Below are 13,185 nucleotides of genomic sequence, written 5' to 3' on the forward strand. Positions count from 1 at the left end.
TTCCCGTGTAGGTAGAAGGCTGAAATTTGGCAGGCTTATTCCTTACAGCTTACTTACAAAAGCTAAGCAGGTTTAATTTCGAAATTCTACACGTAACGGTCATAACGGTCAACAACGTCCACCATGTTGAACTTTCTTATTTATGGCCCCATCTTCACGAAATTTGGTAGGTGGCTTCCCAGCGCTAACCAAAACCGATGTACGTACTTATTTCAGTGGTATGATGCCACTGTCGGCCGCCATATTGAAGTTTCCAATGTCACTAATTCTCCAACTTCCCGTGTAGGTAGAAGGCTGAAATTTGGTACTTATTTCGGTGGTATGATGCCACTGTCGGCCGCCATATTAACCTTTTCAACGGTCTTTGTTACTTATGGGCCCATCTTCAAGATATTTGGTACGCGGGTTCCCAAAGCTAACTGAATCCTACTTACGTACATATATACGTCCATAGCCTGCAGCTCGGTCACCGTGTGAGGCGGCGTTGGGTCCCCCATCCCAATGCCTCCCACGTTGCTGGCTGCCTGCCTATATAAGGCCGTCTGTCGCTCCGGTCTCTACATTCCTTTCCTTGCTTCGCCACGGGATTCACGTCTCCCTGCTGATAACTGCAGCCTTTTCATTTAATCCACGGCTTCTCCGCTGTTTTATTGTTCATTTATTATGATTATAGTTATTGTGTAGGTATTTTAGACTTACTTTACATTGTTCAGGTACCCATTTCCTTTATCATTCCAACCGTACACCCATTATCATGTCTATCGAGGTGATCACCATCGATCAAAGAACTGTCACTTACCGAGTGGTTTCCATGCCCGGAGATGGCAACTTCCTTTTCCATTCTTTTTGTTACATATTGCACGGCCATATCAGGCTCACTCTTGACATCCGGAAGAACATTGTGTCTTATGTATTGAATGACTGGGACAGGTTCAAGGTGTGGACTGATGACGGTAAAGGAGATAATTATACTACACAGGAGCACTAGAAGAGTGAAATACTTAAGCCCTTCACCTATGCATCTGCATGTGAGTTGATGGCTGCCGCTGAATTGTTCGGTTGTTACTTTCAAGTGTACCGAAATGGCCAAATATTTAACACCTTTCGACAACCGCCAATGCCTCTTAAACATCTTAGATTGACAGGTGACGATTTCAGTAGTGGACACTTTGATGTTTATTAATGTTTAAACTCTCAAAAGCTGGATGTGAAGTTATCGAACTTATACTTACAACGCTTGACAGATGCAAAATGTCTCTTCAACACAAGTCCTACAAATACTGTCATAATTGAAACAAACCATAAAACTCAAACCGATTATGACAGCAGCAATCCAAGCTGTGAGATTTGAAACAAGATTACTGTTCACATGGCCAACTGTACGTTGTATGCTCAAGAGTAAGCTCAGCGCACAGCTTGGTCATATTACAACCGGAGGGCCGAACTGACAATTAGGTATACAAAGAGATCCTTAACAAATAATTATTGGTATATTTTCCCTCAGTTTAAAAAGGTTTAATTTTCTTCTTAATAAAAATTTTAAGGCAGTACTTCACTGCTGCGAAGCGCAGGTATTTTGCTAGTCAAGAATATAACAAGAAAAATAAATCGGGTTAGGGTACGATGCGGATGTGACCACTTGGGTGGTATGAACTGATGACTTATAATCAAGAATTTGCATGTTCGATTCAGGCTTCTTCCTAGATTTACCATTTTGAGTAGTAAGCTGCTCTTATTGTTACTATTATAGAATAAAAACATACATATGATTTATTTGAGTCTGTAACAGCCGGTGTAAATTTATGATACTTGTAAAAGTTAGCATTTTTTTTTATTATTCAGTTTTATTCTCTCAGTCAAGTTCAAGCTCCCCGGATCGGACACTGCTAGTTTTCAAATAAAGACGTGCTATAGCAGAGGTGAATTCAGATGAGGATTCTACACAGGAAAAAGTGAACAGAAGCCCTCCCCAAAAGAAACATCCACTCACACATAAGAGCAAAGCAGCTGCATCAGGTGTAAAGGCGAAAGATGACACTGTTTGGATGCAGCAAAAGGTCGGGTATCATCCTGCCAGTGAATCTGACACACGCATGTCCTTCAACGAAACAGCAGGGTATACTGAGCTCACCAAGGTATCGTGAAAAGTTCTGTTTGTGATTATGTTTTGTGATGGTCTTTATATAAAAAAAAAACAATTATATGTTACTTATATAAAAACCAGATTGAATGTTATTTATCTTGATTCATTTACTTATCTTCCTACAGTGTAAAGTCACAAGTAGACTGCAGAGCTTCCTGTGTTTGATCAACACGGGCATGCTGACAGAGTACATATGTAATGCTACTTCAGTAGGCGAATGACTTTAGCTGCAGGTGGAAGCTCCTGTTGCACTTTGCACAACTGTTGTTACAGGTCTGCCTTTGTCCAGAAACAGTTTCATAAGTTTTATGACCTTAGTCTCGGAAAGTCTTTCGGCCGTGGGATGACTGGGATCTTATCCTGAATAAGGAGTGTCACTGCACATGTACTAGCCTAGTCATTATCTTTAACAGTAGTATGTCATTTAAACACACAACTATTAAACACATGCTTTTCAATCATAAAAATGTGGAAAATTAAGTATTTTTTAAAAATATGGAGGATACAAAGACATGAATTGATGAATTTATTTGTGTAGGATTGACTACTGCAATGCGGTATTAACAAGCTGTTTAAATTGTTCTTTATACAGCTTTCAGTTAATTCAAAATGCTGCTGCAAGAATTATTACAAGAACAAGAAAGTACAAACACATAACTCTAGTACTTAAATCCTTATACTGGCTCCCAGTTAAGTTTAGGGCACATTTCAGAATCCTCCTGTTAACATATAATGTCTTAAAAGGCCAAAGCCCTGGTTACTTAACTGAACTTATAATTATCTTAATAATAACTATTATAATAACATTTTACATTATTATTATTATTATTATTATTATTAGTAGTAGTAGTAGTAATATTACAGTTATTATTATAAATATAATTAAATATATTTATTTGAAACAAATATAAAAAAAAATATCTACAAACCAGAGCACACATTAATATCTCAAGATGCCAGCCTATATATGGTTATTAATAAAATAACAATAGGAGGTTAAGCTTTTCTTAAGCTTGCCTTCTCCCTGTATGCGGATTGTAACACCCAGGGAAATAGGACTATTGACCTACTGTATGCAAACGTTAAAAAGACGCATACAAACCTGGTTCTGCTGCTATCTACAACCACATGATCATTCAGGAAGTGGTCCCCTGAGGCAGAACAGGCTCTGAGAGACTGCTCTGGAACTACAGACTGGGATATCCTGCAGGGGTCACATAGTGACAACACTGAAGAAGCTGTTGACTGCACAACTGATTACATCAACTTCTGTATGGACATTGTAGTTCCAGTAAGAACAGTATGTTGCTATGCTAACAAAAAGCCATGGATTATAAGTGACATCAAGGGCCTTTTGAACCAGAAGAAAAGGGCTTTTAAAGGCGGTGATCAGCATGAGCTCAAGCGCGTGCAGAAGGAACTCCGAGTCCAGCTCAGGGCAGCGAAGGAGCAGTCCAGGAGAAAGCTGGAGCAGAAGCTGCAGAATAACAGCATGAAGGAACTGTGGGATGGCATGACGATCATCACTGGCTACAGCTCGAAGCGGGGTAACACCATCGAGAGAGACGTGGAGAGAGCAAACCAAATGAACAACTTCTTTAACAGGTTTGACCACCCTAAACCACTCTCACCTCGGAGTACTGCATCCTCCAACCATCCTTCTGCTGATACCAGCATAGGAGAGACATACCCACCCACAATTACAGCAGTGCAGGTGAGCAGAAAGCTGAGGAGACTTCGTGCCAGCAAAGCAGCGGGTCCAGATGGAGTATCACCACTACTGTTGAAGGCATGTGCGCAGGAACTGGGGAGTCCTATACAGCGCATCTTCAACATGAGTCTGGAACAGGGGAGAGTCCCGAGGTTTTGGAAAACATCTTGTATCACCCCAGTCCCAAAGGTATCATGTCCTAGTGAGCTGAATGACTTCCAGCCTGTTGCTCTGACGTCACATGCGATGAAGACCATGGAGCGGCTGCTGCTTCACCACCTGAGGCCACAGGTCCGCCATGCCCTCGACCCTCTGCAGTTTGCATACCAGGAGAAGCTGAGAGTGGAGGATGCCATCATCTATATGCTACACCGATCCCTGTCTCACTTGGACACAGGCAGTGGTGCTGTAAGAAGTATGTTTTTGGATTTCTCTTGCGCCTTCAACACCATCCAACCTCTACTCCTTAGAGACAAGCTGACAGAGATGGGAGTAGATTCATACCTGGTAGCATGGATTGTGGACTGTCTTACAGACAGACCTCAGTATGTTCGTCTCGGGAACTGCAGGTCTGACACTGTGGTCAGCAACACAGAAGTGCCGCTGGGGACTGTACTTTCTCCTGTCCTGTTCAGCCTATATACATCAGACTTCCAATACGATTCGGAGTCCTGCCACGTGCAAAAGTTCGCTGACGACACTGCTATTGTGGGCTGCATCAGGAGTGGGCAGGAGGAGGAGTATAGGAAGCTAATCAAAGACTTTGTTAAATGGTGCGACTCAAACCACTTACACCTGAACACCAGCAAGACCAAGGAACTGGTGGTGGATTTTAGGAGGCCCAGGCCCCTCATGGACCCCGTGATCATCAGAAGAGACTGTGTGCAGAGGGTACAGACCTATAAATACCTGGGAGAGCAGCTGCATGACAAATTGGATTGGGCTGCCAATACTGATGCTCTGTGTAAGAAATGTCAGAGCAGACTATACTTCCTTAGAAGGTTGGCGTTCTTCAACATCTGCAACAAGATGCTGCAGATGTTCTACCAGATGGTTGTGGTGAGTGCCCTCTTCTACACGGTGGTGTGCTGGGGAGGCAGCATAAAGAAGAAGGACGTCTCACACCTGGACAAACTTGTTAGGAAAGCAGGCTCTATTGTAGGAATGAAGCTAGACAGTTTGACATCTGTAGCAGAGTGACGGGTGCTAAACAAACTCCTGTCAATCATGGAGAATTCACTGCATCCACTGAACAGTGTCATCTCCAGACAGAGGAGTAGCTTCAGTGACAGACTGTTGTCACTGTCTTGCTCCACTGACAGACTGAGGAGATCGTTCCTCCCCCACACTATGCGACTTTTCAATTCCAGCTGGGTGAGTAAATGCTAACATTATTGTTAGCATTTAACATTAAAGTTATTGTCTGCATTTACATGCATTTTTATTACTCTTTAATTTAATATCTTTTTTTGTATCAGTATACTGCTGCTGGATTATGTGAATTTCCCATTGGGATTAATAAAGTATCTATCTATCTATCCACTGGGATAAGGAGCTGTGGAATGGTCTGCCTACTACTATACGAGGTGCCTCTTCAGTCTTAGCTTTTAAATGCAGCCTGAAGTTTCAGTTTAGCACACCCTTAGTACAGCTGCTTATTAGCTGTTAATATTTAATCTCTGTTGTTAGTCATTAGTACTAAAATATAAGTAATATGATATTTGTAAACTATAATATTTGTAAACTACTGTATAACTAAACCTCCCGTACTCCAATTTTCTTCTCGATATTCTCATGTGGCACTTGGTTGTTTGCCTGCCTATAGAAAAGTCTTCTCGGATAAAGGAGCACTAGAATCATCAGGTGAAGGAGTCCTTTCATCAAATTGGCCGGTCCAGAACTGACTCAACTGTAGAATGGGCAGTAGTTGGGATGCAGTTAGTTTTCATAGGTATCCAGGACTTTGACGGTGTCTTGTCTGACTCCTTTTCTACACTCTGGCTGTGATGATACGATTAACTGAAGGACAAAAGTTGTTGTTTTTCATTTATGTTAATTAGCTTCTACTTTGTGATATATTTGATCAAATCGGTCTCCTCATATGTGATGAATTTGTATATGGTGAGTTGTATAGTTCGTAATTTGTACTATTGTATTATATTTCTGAGGTGGCAATAATAGATTGGCCATCTAGCTCTGTGATGAGGATAACGTGCGTTTTGTTTTGTGTATATTTACCCCATTTTTTGACATACATTGCATACCCAATCTACCTGGAAGGGGTCTCTCTCTGAATTGCCTTTCCCAATATTCCTTCCATCATTTTTCCTTACTAGATTTTTTTTCCTTGTCTTCTTACGTGAGATGAGGCTGGTTGGGGGATTTTGCGGGTTGCTTGGGGTGGCTGTCAAAAACAGGAATTTTGGATTATACAGAAAATTATTTTTTTGACTAACCCTACATCGTTGTGTGGATGCGGTTTTACTAAAAAAAATTAATATGTACTATATAAATTGTAATTTATCTAATAACCAGTCTCAATGTAAATCAGCTTGCTTACCTGTCTCCAGTGATTTTTAAACACCATTAGGCAAGTCTCTGGGTCAGCAGTAAGAGGACTTGATAGAGTAGCAGCTTGGCTGGCCCTATTTCCAGTTGTTCGTGGAGTAAGTCGGCTCAGCCAGCTCATCCTGTCTGTCAAAGTCCTAGTACATATAATGTCAAATGGAATGGTACATTTGAAGTAAAGTTCTGCTTCTCCAAAAACGAAGGAGAAAGATGATTAAAGGTTAAAAATTCCAGTGTTTAAGGAGTTTTCTTTTTAATTCCTTGGCACAGTCAATTTCAGCTCTTAGGCACTGAAAGCAGTGCTTCAACCAGTCAGCTTTAGTGCAAAATACATTGTTATCCAGTCTGTAGCCAGGTCCACTTCAAAAGCATTGTGCAAAACGTCTGATCTGAAAGTATAAAGCAAATATTTTAAAGTTAATTGTAGAAAGGCAATAAACCTTGGATATGCTCTAATATACTGTAACTATCATACCTATATTTGATCTTTTTACCTTTCCATAAAGACACCAAATAAAAATCATAAAAACAATTGTTACCAATAAAAAACTATTTTATGCAATTCTAGCAAGAAATTATTTTCTGCGTTTCATTTTTAACACAATTTTGACAGGGGACTTCCCATCCTGTTAAAAAGTTAACCTAACCAATTAACAGGGTTTTTTTTTTTTTATTTTTTGCATATGCTGATAGATGTTATTCAATTCAACAATATTGACAGATAAAGGTGATCAAATAAAACAAAAATATAATTTTTCTTTGCAGTCTTATGTTCAACGTAAAATTAAGAAAAGTAGTTGCTTTGAGAAAAAATAAGCACATCCCTAGCTTCAATAGTTGGTGTTGTCCCTTTGGTAGAAATCGCTTCCTGTAAGCACTTCTTGTAATTGTCTACCAGTCTTGTATATAACCTTTGAGAACTTTTTGCACACTTCTTGAACTGTGTGACATTTGATGATTTCCTAGAATATAATGCCTGCCTCCACATCTCCACAGCTTTTCTATGGAGCTAAGGACTAAGCTTTGTCTTGGCCTTTCACATAAAATACCATTTTTGTTTTCTTTGAGCTATTCTTTGGTGGATGTGCTTGAATATTTTGGCTTATTGCCTTTATAGAAAGTCCACTTATGGTTCAGCTTTAGTTTTTTAGATAGATGGCCTCACATTCTTCTAAAGTAACCTCTGGTACAATGTGGTGTTCATGTTTGACTGTATAATAGCAAGAGGTCAAGGCCCTGAGGCAGAAAAGCAGCTCCAACCAAATTGTTTCCAACAAACATACTATAGCTTGGTATAGGGTCTTTTGGTCAAGGGCAGTTTTTTGGTTTTGGCAAAACATGAAATCTGGTACTGTGATAAGATAATTCTACCTTTGTTTCATTTGTCAAGGTCACATTATTCCAATCTGTTCTTCACTTATGTATTGTTAGGCAAACTTCAGTTTTGACTATATACTGTTTTTTGAAAGCGTAGGCTTCTTCATTTCCATCCTATTGTGTAAGACAAAGCTGTGCAGTTTCAGGTAGTTGATTTGTGTCCTTTGACATTAATTGAAATGAGACTTTACTGTAAATACCTTGATGTTATCCTGTGGTTCCTGAAGACCTACCATAGTCTTTGTCTATAATTTTTTGGCAGAGTTTGTTGGGACATCCTAGCATTGATATACTACCAGTGTTGTGATATTTTGTCCATTTGTAGATGATCTCTTGGACAGTGAAGTGATGGACTACAAACTGCTCAGAAAAGGCTAAACCATTTCCTGAGTTGTAAGTTTTAACAACTTTACTTGGGGGTCTCAGACAGCTCTTTTGATCTTGACATGGTATAGCCGCACACCTCCAAACAGGTTTATGTTTATGTGAGGCAGGGCTCTTGAAGTTATACTTTAATAATTGTCTAATTTCTTGCACCGGTATGGTTGTACCTAATATTAACTTTAGGTATTTCACGTAATTGGTAATTTTTTAATTTGATCATCTTACATATCAATATTTGCCCATAAATTAAAAAAAAACTTTTCTTGGGGGTGCTTACTTTTTCACACCACTGTCTAATGGTGGATTTTGTCATAGCTTGACCACTTCTATGTCAACAGGATTATTTAGTAGAATACATAAACATTCAAGCAATTTCTACTCTAATATTTTCTCTTGACGAATGTCAAATTAAGGAGATTAACAAGAAAAGTGTAACAGCAGCTGGATTACAATTGGTGACACATGGATTTGAAGTTTAATTTTTTAAATTAAATGTTACAAACAAAATTAGCAGATTATTCTGAACCAACATTGGTTCTTCAATATGGTCAAATCTTTTCAAAATTTTCAGCTTATAAAATTCAAGATAACTTTTTAAAGAACAGAAGCATAACTAATTTGAACTATAGTAATGAGGTTTCTTAATGAACCACTTTGTCCACTTTAATATTTTAATCAGCTGTGCCAAACCTTCAAGGAAATTTGCCAACACTAACTCTTTCTACCTATAATGCACATGAGAAACCCAGACAAAAGTGTTTCTGATCTGGCACTGCCAGATCTAAACAACAGCGTGGCAAATTGCTTGCATACTAAAGTGAACATAGCTGCAGGTGCAAGTTCCTGTCGCAGTTTATGGTGCCAAGCAGAGTTGAGTTGCAGTGAAGCAGTCTATTAGCCAGCGAAAGCGCTGTGAAGAAGCTGTGTGGTGTTATGGTTCTGCCTTTGTCCAGTCTGATAGCGGTCATGAGACACCGTATCTTTGCTTGCCGGTACAACAAATAGTTCTGAGCAGGCATCAACCACAGCAACAGCTGTGGTCATCTCTGCTCCTGTGAAAATAATGGAGATAAACGGCCTTAACTCAGAGAGGGAGAGGCAAGTTTGTTGTACTATGTGAACATCACTGAGAGAAAAAAACTGGAAAAAAAAAAGCGCTAACTTTTATGTGTTCAGCACTTCTTGCCTCGCATTTCTCCTTTCATCCTACACTTGCCCAGTTCTTTGTAGACATGGGACATACATGAAATGCATGTGTTCCAAATAACAATATACTGTATTATTTACCCTGTACAACTCCAATCACATCACACACATATAAGGAGCCTTGAGCTTGGAGAACTTTTTGCCCGAATTGAGCTGTGCCATGGGGATGACATAGTAGGCTGATATGTGCTTGTGCTGATTGACACATTTACAAAACAACATGAGGCTGATGGAGAGGTGCGAAGGAATTTAAGATGGCCCGGGATTACAAGTTTTTTCGTAGGCTTCAGGGATTCTAGTGTTAGACCCTAATCATCTATCTTTTCCTCAAGAACATCACATTCAGATGTGAAGACCACCAAAGTGTTTTTTTAAGAGCATTACTTGATTACATGCATCTACTGTTCTTTGTGTGAAGACAAACTACCAAACATTTCACTCTTAAACAGCAGTCATCTTTGTCTCCCATGTTCTTGGTGATGAACTGGTTTTAAATTGACTGTTAGAATCCACTCTGCTTATCCCATTTGTAATTTTACACAGTATGTGAAGATTTGGGCAGAGTAGTGGCTCTGAGGCTAGGAATCTGTGATGGCAATTGGAATGTTGCCAGTTTGAATCCTGTAAATGCCAGAAGCGATTCCACTCCGTTGGGCCCTTGAGCATGGCCCTTAAACTGCAATTGCTTTGTCCTGGGTATGATGTTAACCTGCATAAAGCCCTGCAATCGGGTCCTGCAACTTGCAGAGAAAACTCAGGGATTGGTGGCAGGACTGGCACTACAGCCACTTTAAAGAAAACTTCACACTGTTCCATTCCATTTGAACAAGTGTGGTGCTGAGATGTCACCTGTTGCACGACTGCAATTGGGACCTAATCTGGGATCTTGAGGTGGTTTGTTGTATGGTAGGTGTGGCAACATGCTGTATTATGCTCCCAAGCCCTCTCTCTCTCTGTGAAGCTGATAGTTTTGCAGGCCACAGGTATAAGCAACAATAGGATGGGACTGCCTCAGAAAAACTCACAGCAACAAATTCACACAGGCAGAGGGATGACCGCACTGTATTTGCTGTCAAAGTATGTGCCAGGAGACTGAAAAATAAGTAATTTCCTGTGATTTATGCTTTAAAAGACTTGTACACATTTTTGATTGTTCAGTATTTACACATAAATTTAGCTTGCAAATGACAAATATACAATTACAGTGGAACCTCGAGTCACAACTGTAATTCGTTCCAAAACTCTGTTCACAACCCGATTTGGTCGTGACCCGAAGCAATTTCCCCCAAAGGATTGTATGTAAATACAATTAATCAGTTCCAGACTGTACGAGCTGTATGTAAATATTTTTTTAATGATTATTAAGCACACAAATAGTTAATCATACCATAGCATGCACAGTGTAATACTAAACTAAATGTAAAAACATTGAATAACACTGAGAAAACCTTGAACAGAGAAAACTAACATTGCAAGAGTTCACGCTATGGCCTTTCTTTAATGAGTTTTAAGCGCTGGGAAAAAAAAATGAACATATGAAAAATCTGTAATTTGTACAAAAACTAACCATAAACAACCAAGAAAACTAACCTTGCATGAGTCGAGTTCTGGCATGAAGGAGGTGAGGAGGAACTGGGTGGATAGGAGATTACAGTTTTGAGGTAAAGTCTGTAACGATGCGGGTTTGCTGCATGCTCCCATCTCGCTTCCGGGAGCCCTTAAACCCGTCACCGTCGGTAATGTTACCGATTAGCACAACAGTGAGGCACTACAATGGAGCAATCAGATGGTGCAAAATGTGCCAAGTGCTTTTATTAAAATCAACAAAACAACAATCAAAAACAAAGTCCAAATTAAATAAAGTGCAGTGCTTTCAGAATCCTTCAATAAATAAATGATCATATAAAAACAGAAGTGAAGTGGAGGTTAAAATCCAATAGAAAAAAGTCTTCATTAAATACAATGAGATTAAAACAATGCTCGAAGCAGTCACTTTAAAAACTAGCCCGGTGCATTCTTTAACTGCCTTCTCGGCCTTACTGTATTCTTTAACTGCCTTCTCGCACTCTCTCTCTCTAGCTCGCTCTCTCTCTCTCTCGCTCGCTCACTGCACAGGGAATGCACAGGGAGAGACTGAACACATGCGGAAATCATCAGCGCGTACGAACCGCAAGGGAAACTGGCTTGTTCGTCTCTCGAGTGTGTGGTCATGAACAGATGCAAAAGTTTAGCAAACTTTTTGGTCGTAACCCGCTTTGTACATGGTCCGAGACGTTCGGTTCCACTGTAATTAGTTTGATAGCATCTTACTTAATGACTGATAATATAAATGACCTGGTGAACAGAAACTTTTAAAACCATATCTAGGGTGTGCGACACCCAGTATGGCTTTTTTGTAGCCAAAAAAGATCATCATTGACCTCAGAAGTGTTGCCAAAGTTTGTCCCAGAATTTAATATGTAAGGAAGTTGATGCTGCCATGAGAGAGAAGTGCTTTGTATCAGGAGGACAGTTTGGGGCAAAGGATTTCTGGCAGGAGGTACAGTGTTCAGGGTTATGAAAGAAGTATTAAGTGTAATAGGAGGCAGTGGAAGAATGCTCAGTTGTGGTATGATGGACACGAGTAAGTGGAAGTGCAGCCCTAACTGATGGTTTTAACCCTAGAGTTTTTTTAGTCATTTATTTAAACTTTTCTTTAGTATGACTCCATCATATGATTTATTATAAAGTGTTGTTAAAAATACTATTTAGATAAAGATGAAATACATAAGATATGTACCATATATTAAATTGAACATATTTGGAATTTGTACTGAGTAAATGTTTATATCTGTGTGCTTTTTAAACAAAGGAAAAGACACGTGTTCTATCATTTCAATACATGTAGGGAAATAAACAAAATGTATGGTCAAAGGACAAATATATGGAGAATACTCTATTAATAACTTTCGTTAATTAGAGGAAAATTATAAAGAACTATTGCCCAACAAAAGTTATTATTATTATTACTGTACTTATTTTCTGAATCAGCTTGTTCTGTTATTCAGTTACTGGAAAGAAAGATGTTATAGTCTATCCCAGGTGAAAATAATGACGTAACACTGAAGAGTATAAACAAAGTTTTCTGAGTTACTTGACCTTATTGAGGAGAAAAATAAACACTACACACTAGAACCTAGTTCCATTTATACTGAATGCAATTACCAACAGTGCTTATAACATATTAAGGGCATGATTTCATTATTATACTTAACTAGCAATAGAAACACAATTATAACAACATCTTAACATATCCATTAACACTAATTTGGTTAAGGTTTCTAAACAAAAATATATATTTCTAATAAAACAATGTTTATAGAATACAGGGAAATTTCAATGTAATCTAAAATCTTTAGCAGTAAGACAAGACAGAAGCTACAGTATGTTGCAGAGAGGTCAACTCCTATCTGATTATACAAGGAGACTCAGCCCTTCCTCTACTCCATAAACCAGGAAATTAGATCAATGGAAAGGAATCATATCATCAGGAAAAAGAGAAAAATAAATAAACAAATAGACAATAGATAAGTTTGAAAGACTATGTAACTATACAGGGAAAAACAAGCTTGATTGCTCTCATAGTCATCCTGATAATAACCTTACCACTAAAAAATATCAAGCCAAATAGCAGCCAAGTTATAATCTATAAAACCAAGGCATTGAATCTCAGTTCTATATGTTTTCTTTGCAACCAATAAATAGTAATCATTCATTCATCCATTATTTTGCAATCCACTCAATTCAATTCAGATCT

The 13,185-nt window shown here is 38.9% G+C and overlaps 1 protein-coding gene across 2 annotated transcripts in view; it reads right to left on the reverse strand.

Annotated features, from left to right (window-relative positions):
- fhip1b (FHF complex subunit HOOK interacting protein 1B) overlaps positions 1-13,185 on the reverse strand; it is a 189,410-nt gene that overhangs the window by 123,107 nt on the left and 53,118 nt on the right. For both annotated transcript variants that reach the window (XM_039744021.1, XM_039744022.1), the window contains exon 2: positions 6,415-6,811. In XM_039744021.1, coding sequence (XP_039599955.1) covers positions 6,415-6,543 — 129 coding nt within the window. In that variant the 5' untranslated portion in view covers positions 6,544-6,811. The remainder of the gene's footprint in view (positions 1-6,414; positions 6,812-13,185) is intronic.

The sequence above is a fragment of the Polypterus senegalus genome, chromosome 2 (assembly GCF_016835505.1).
Source record: "Polypterus senegalus isolate Bchr_013 chromosome 2, ASM1683550v1, whole genome shotgun sequence".
Taxonomy (NCBI): Eukaryota; Metazoa; Chordata; class Cladistia; order Polypteriformes; family Polypteridae; genus Polypterus; species Polypterus senegalus.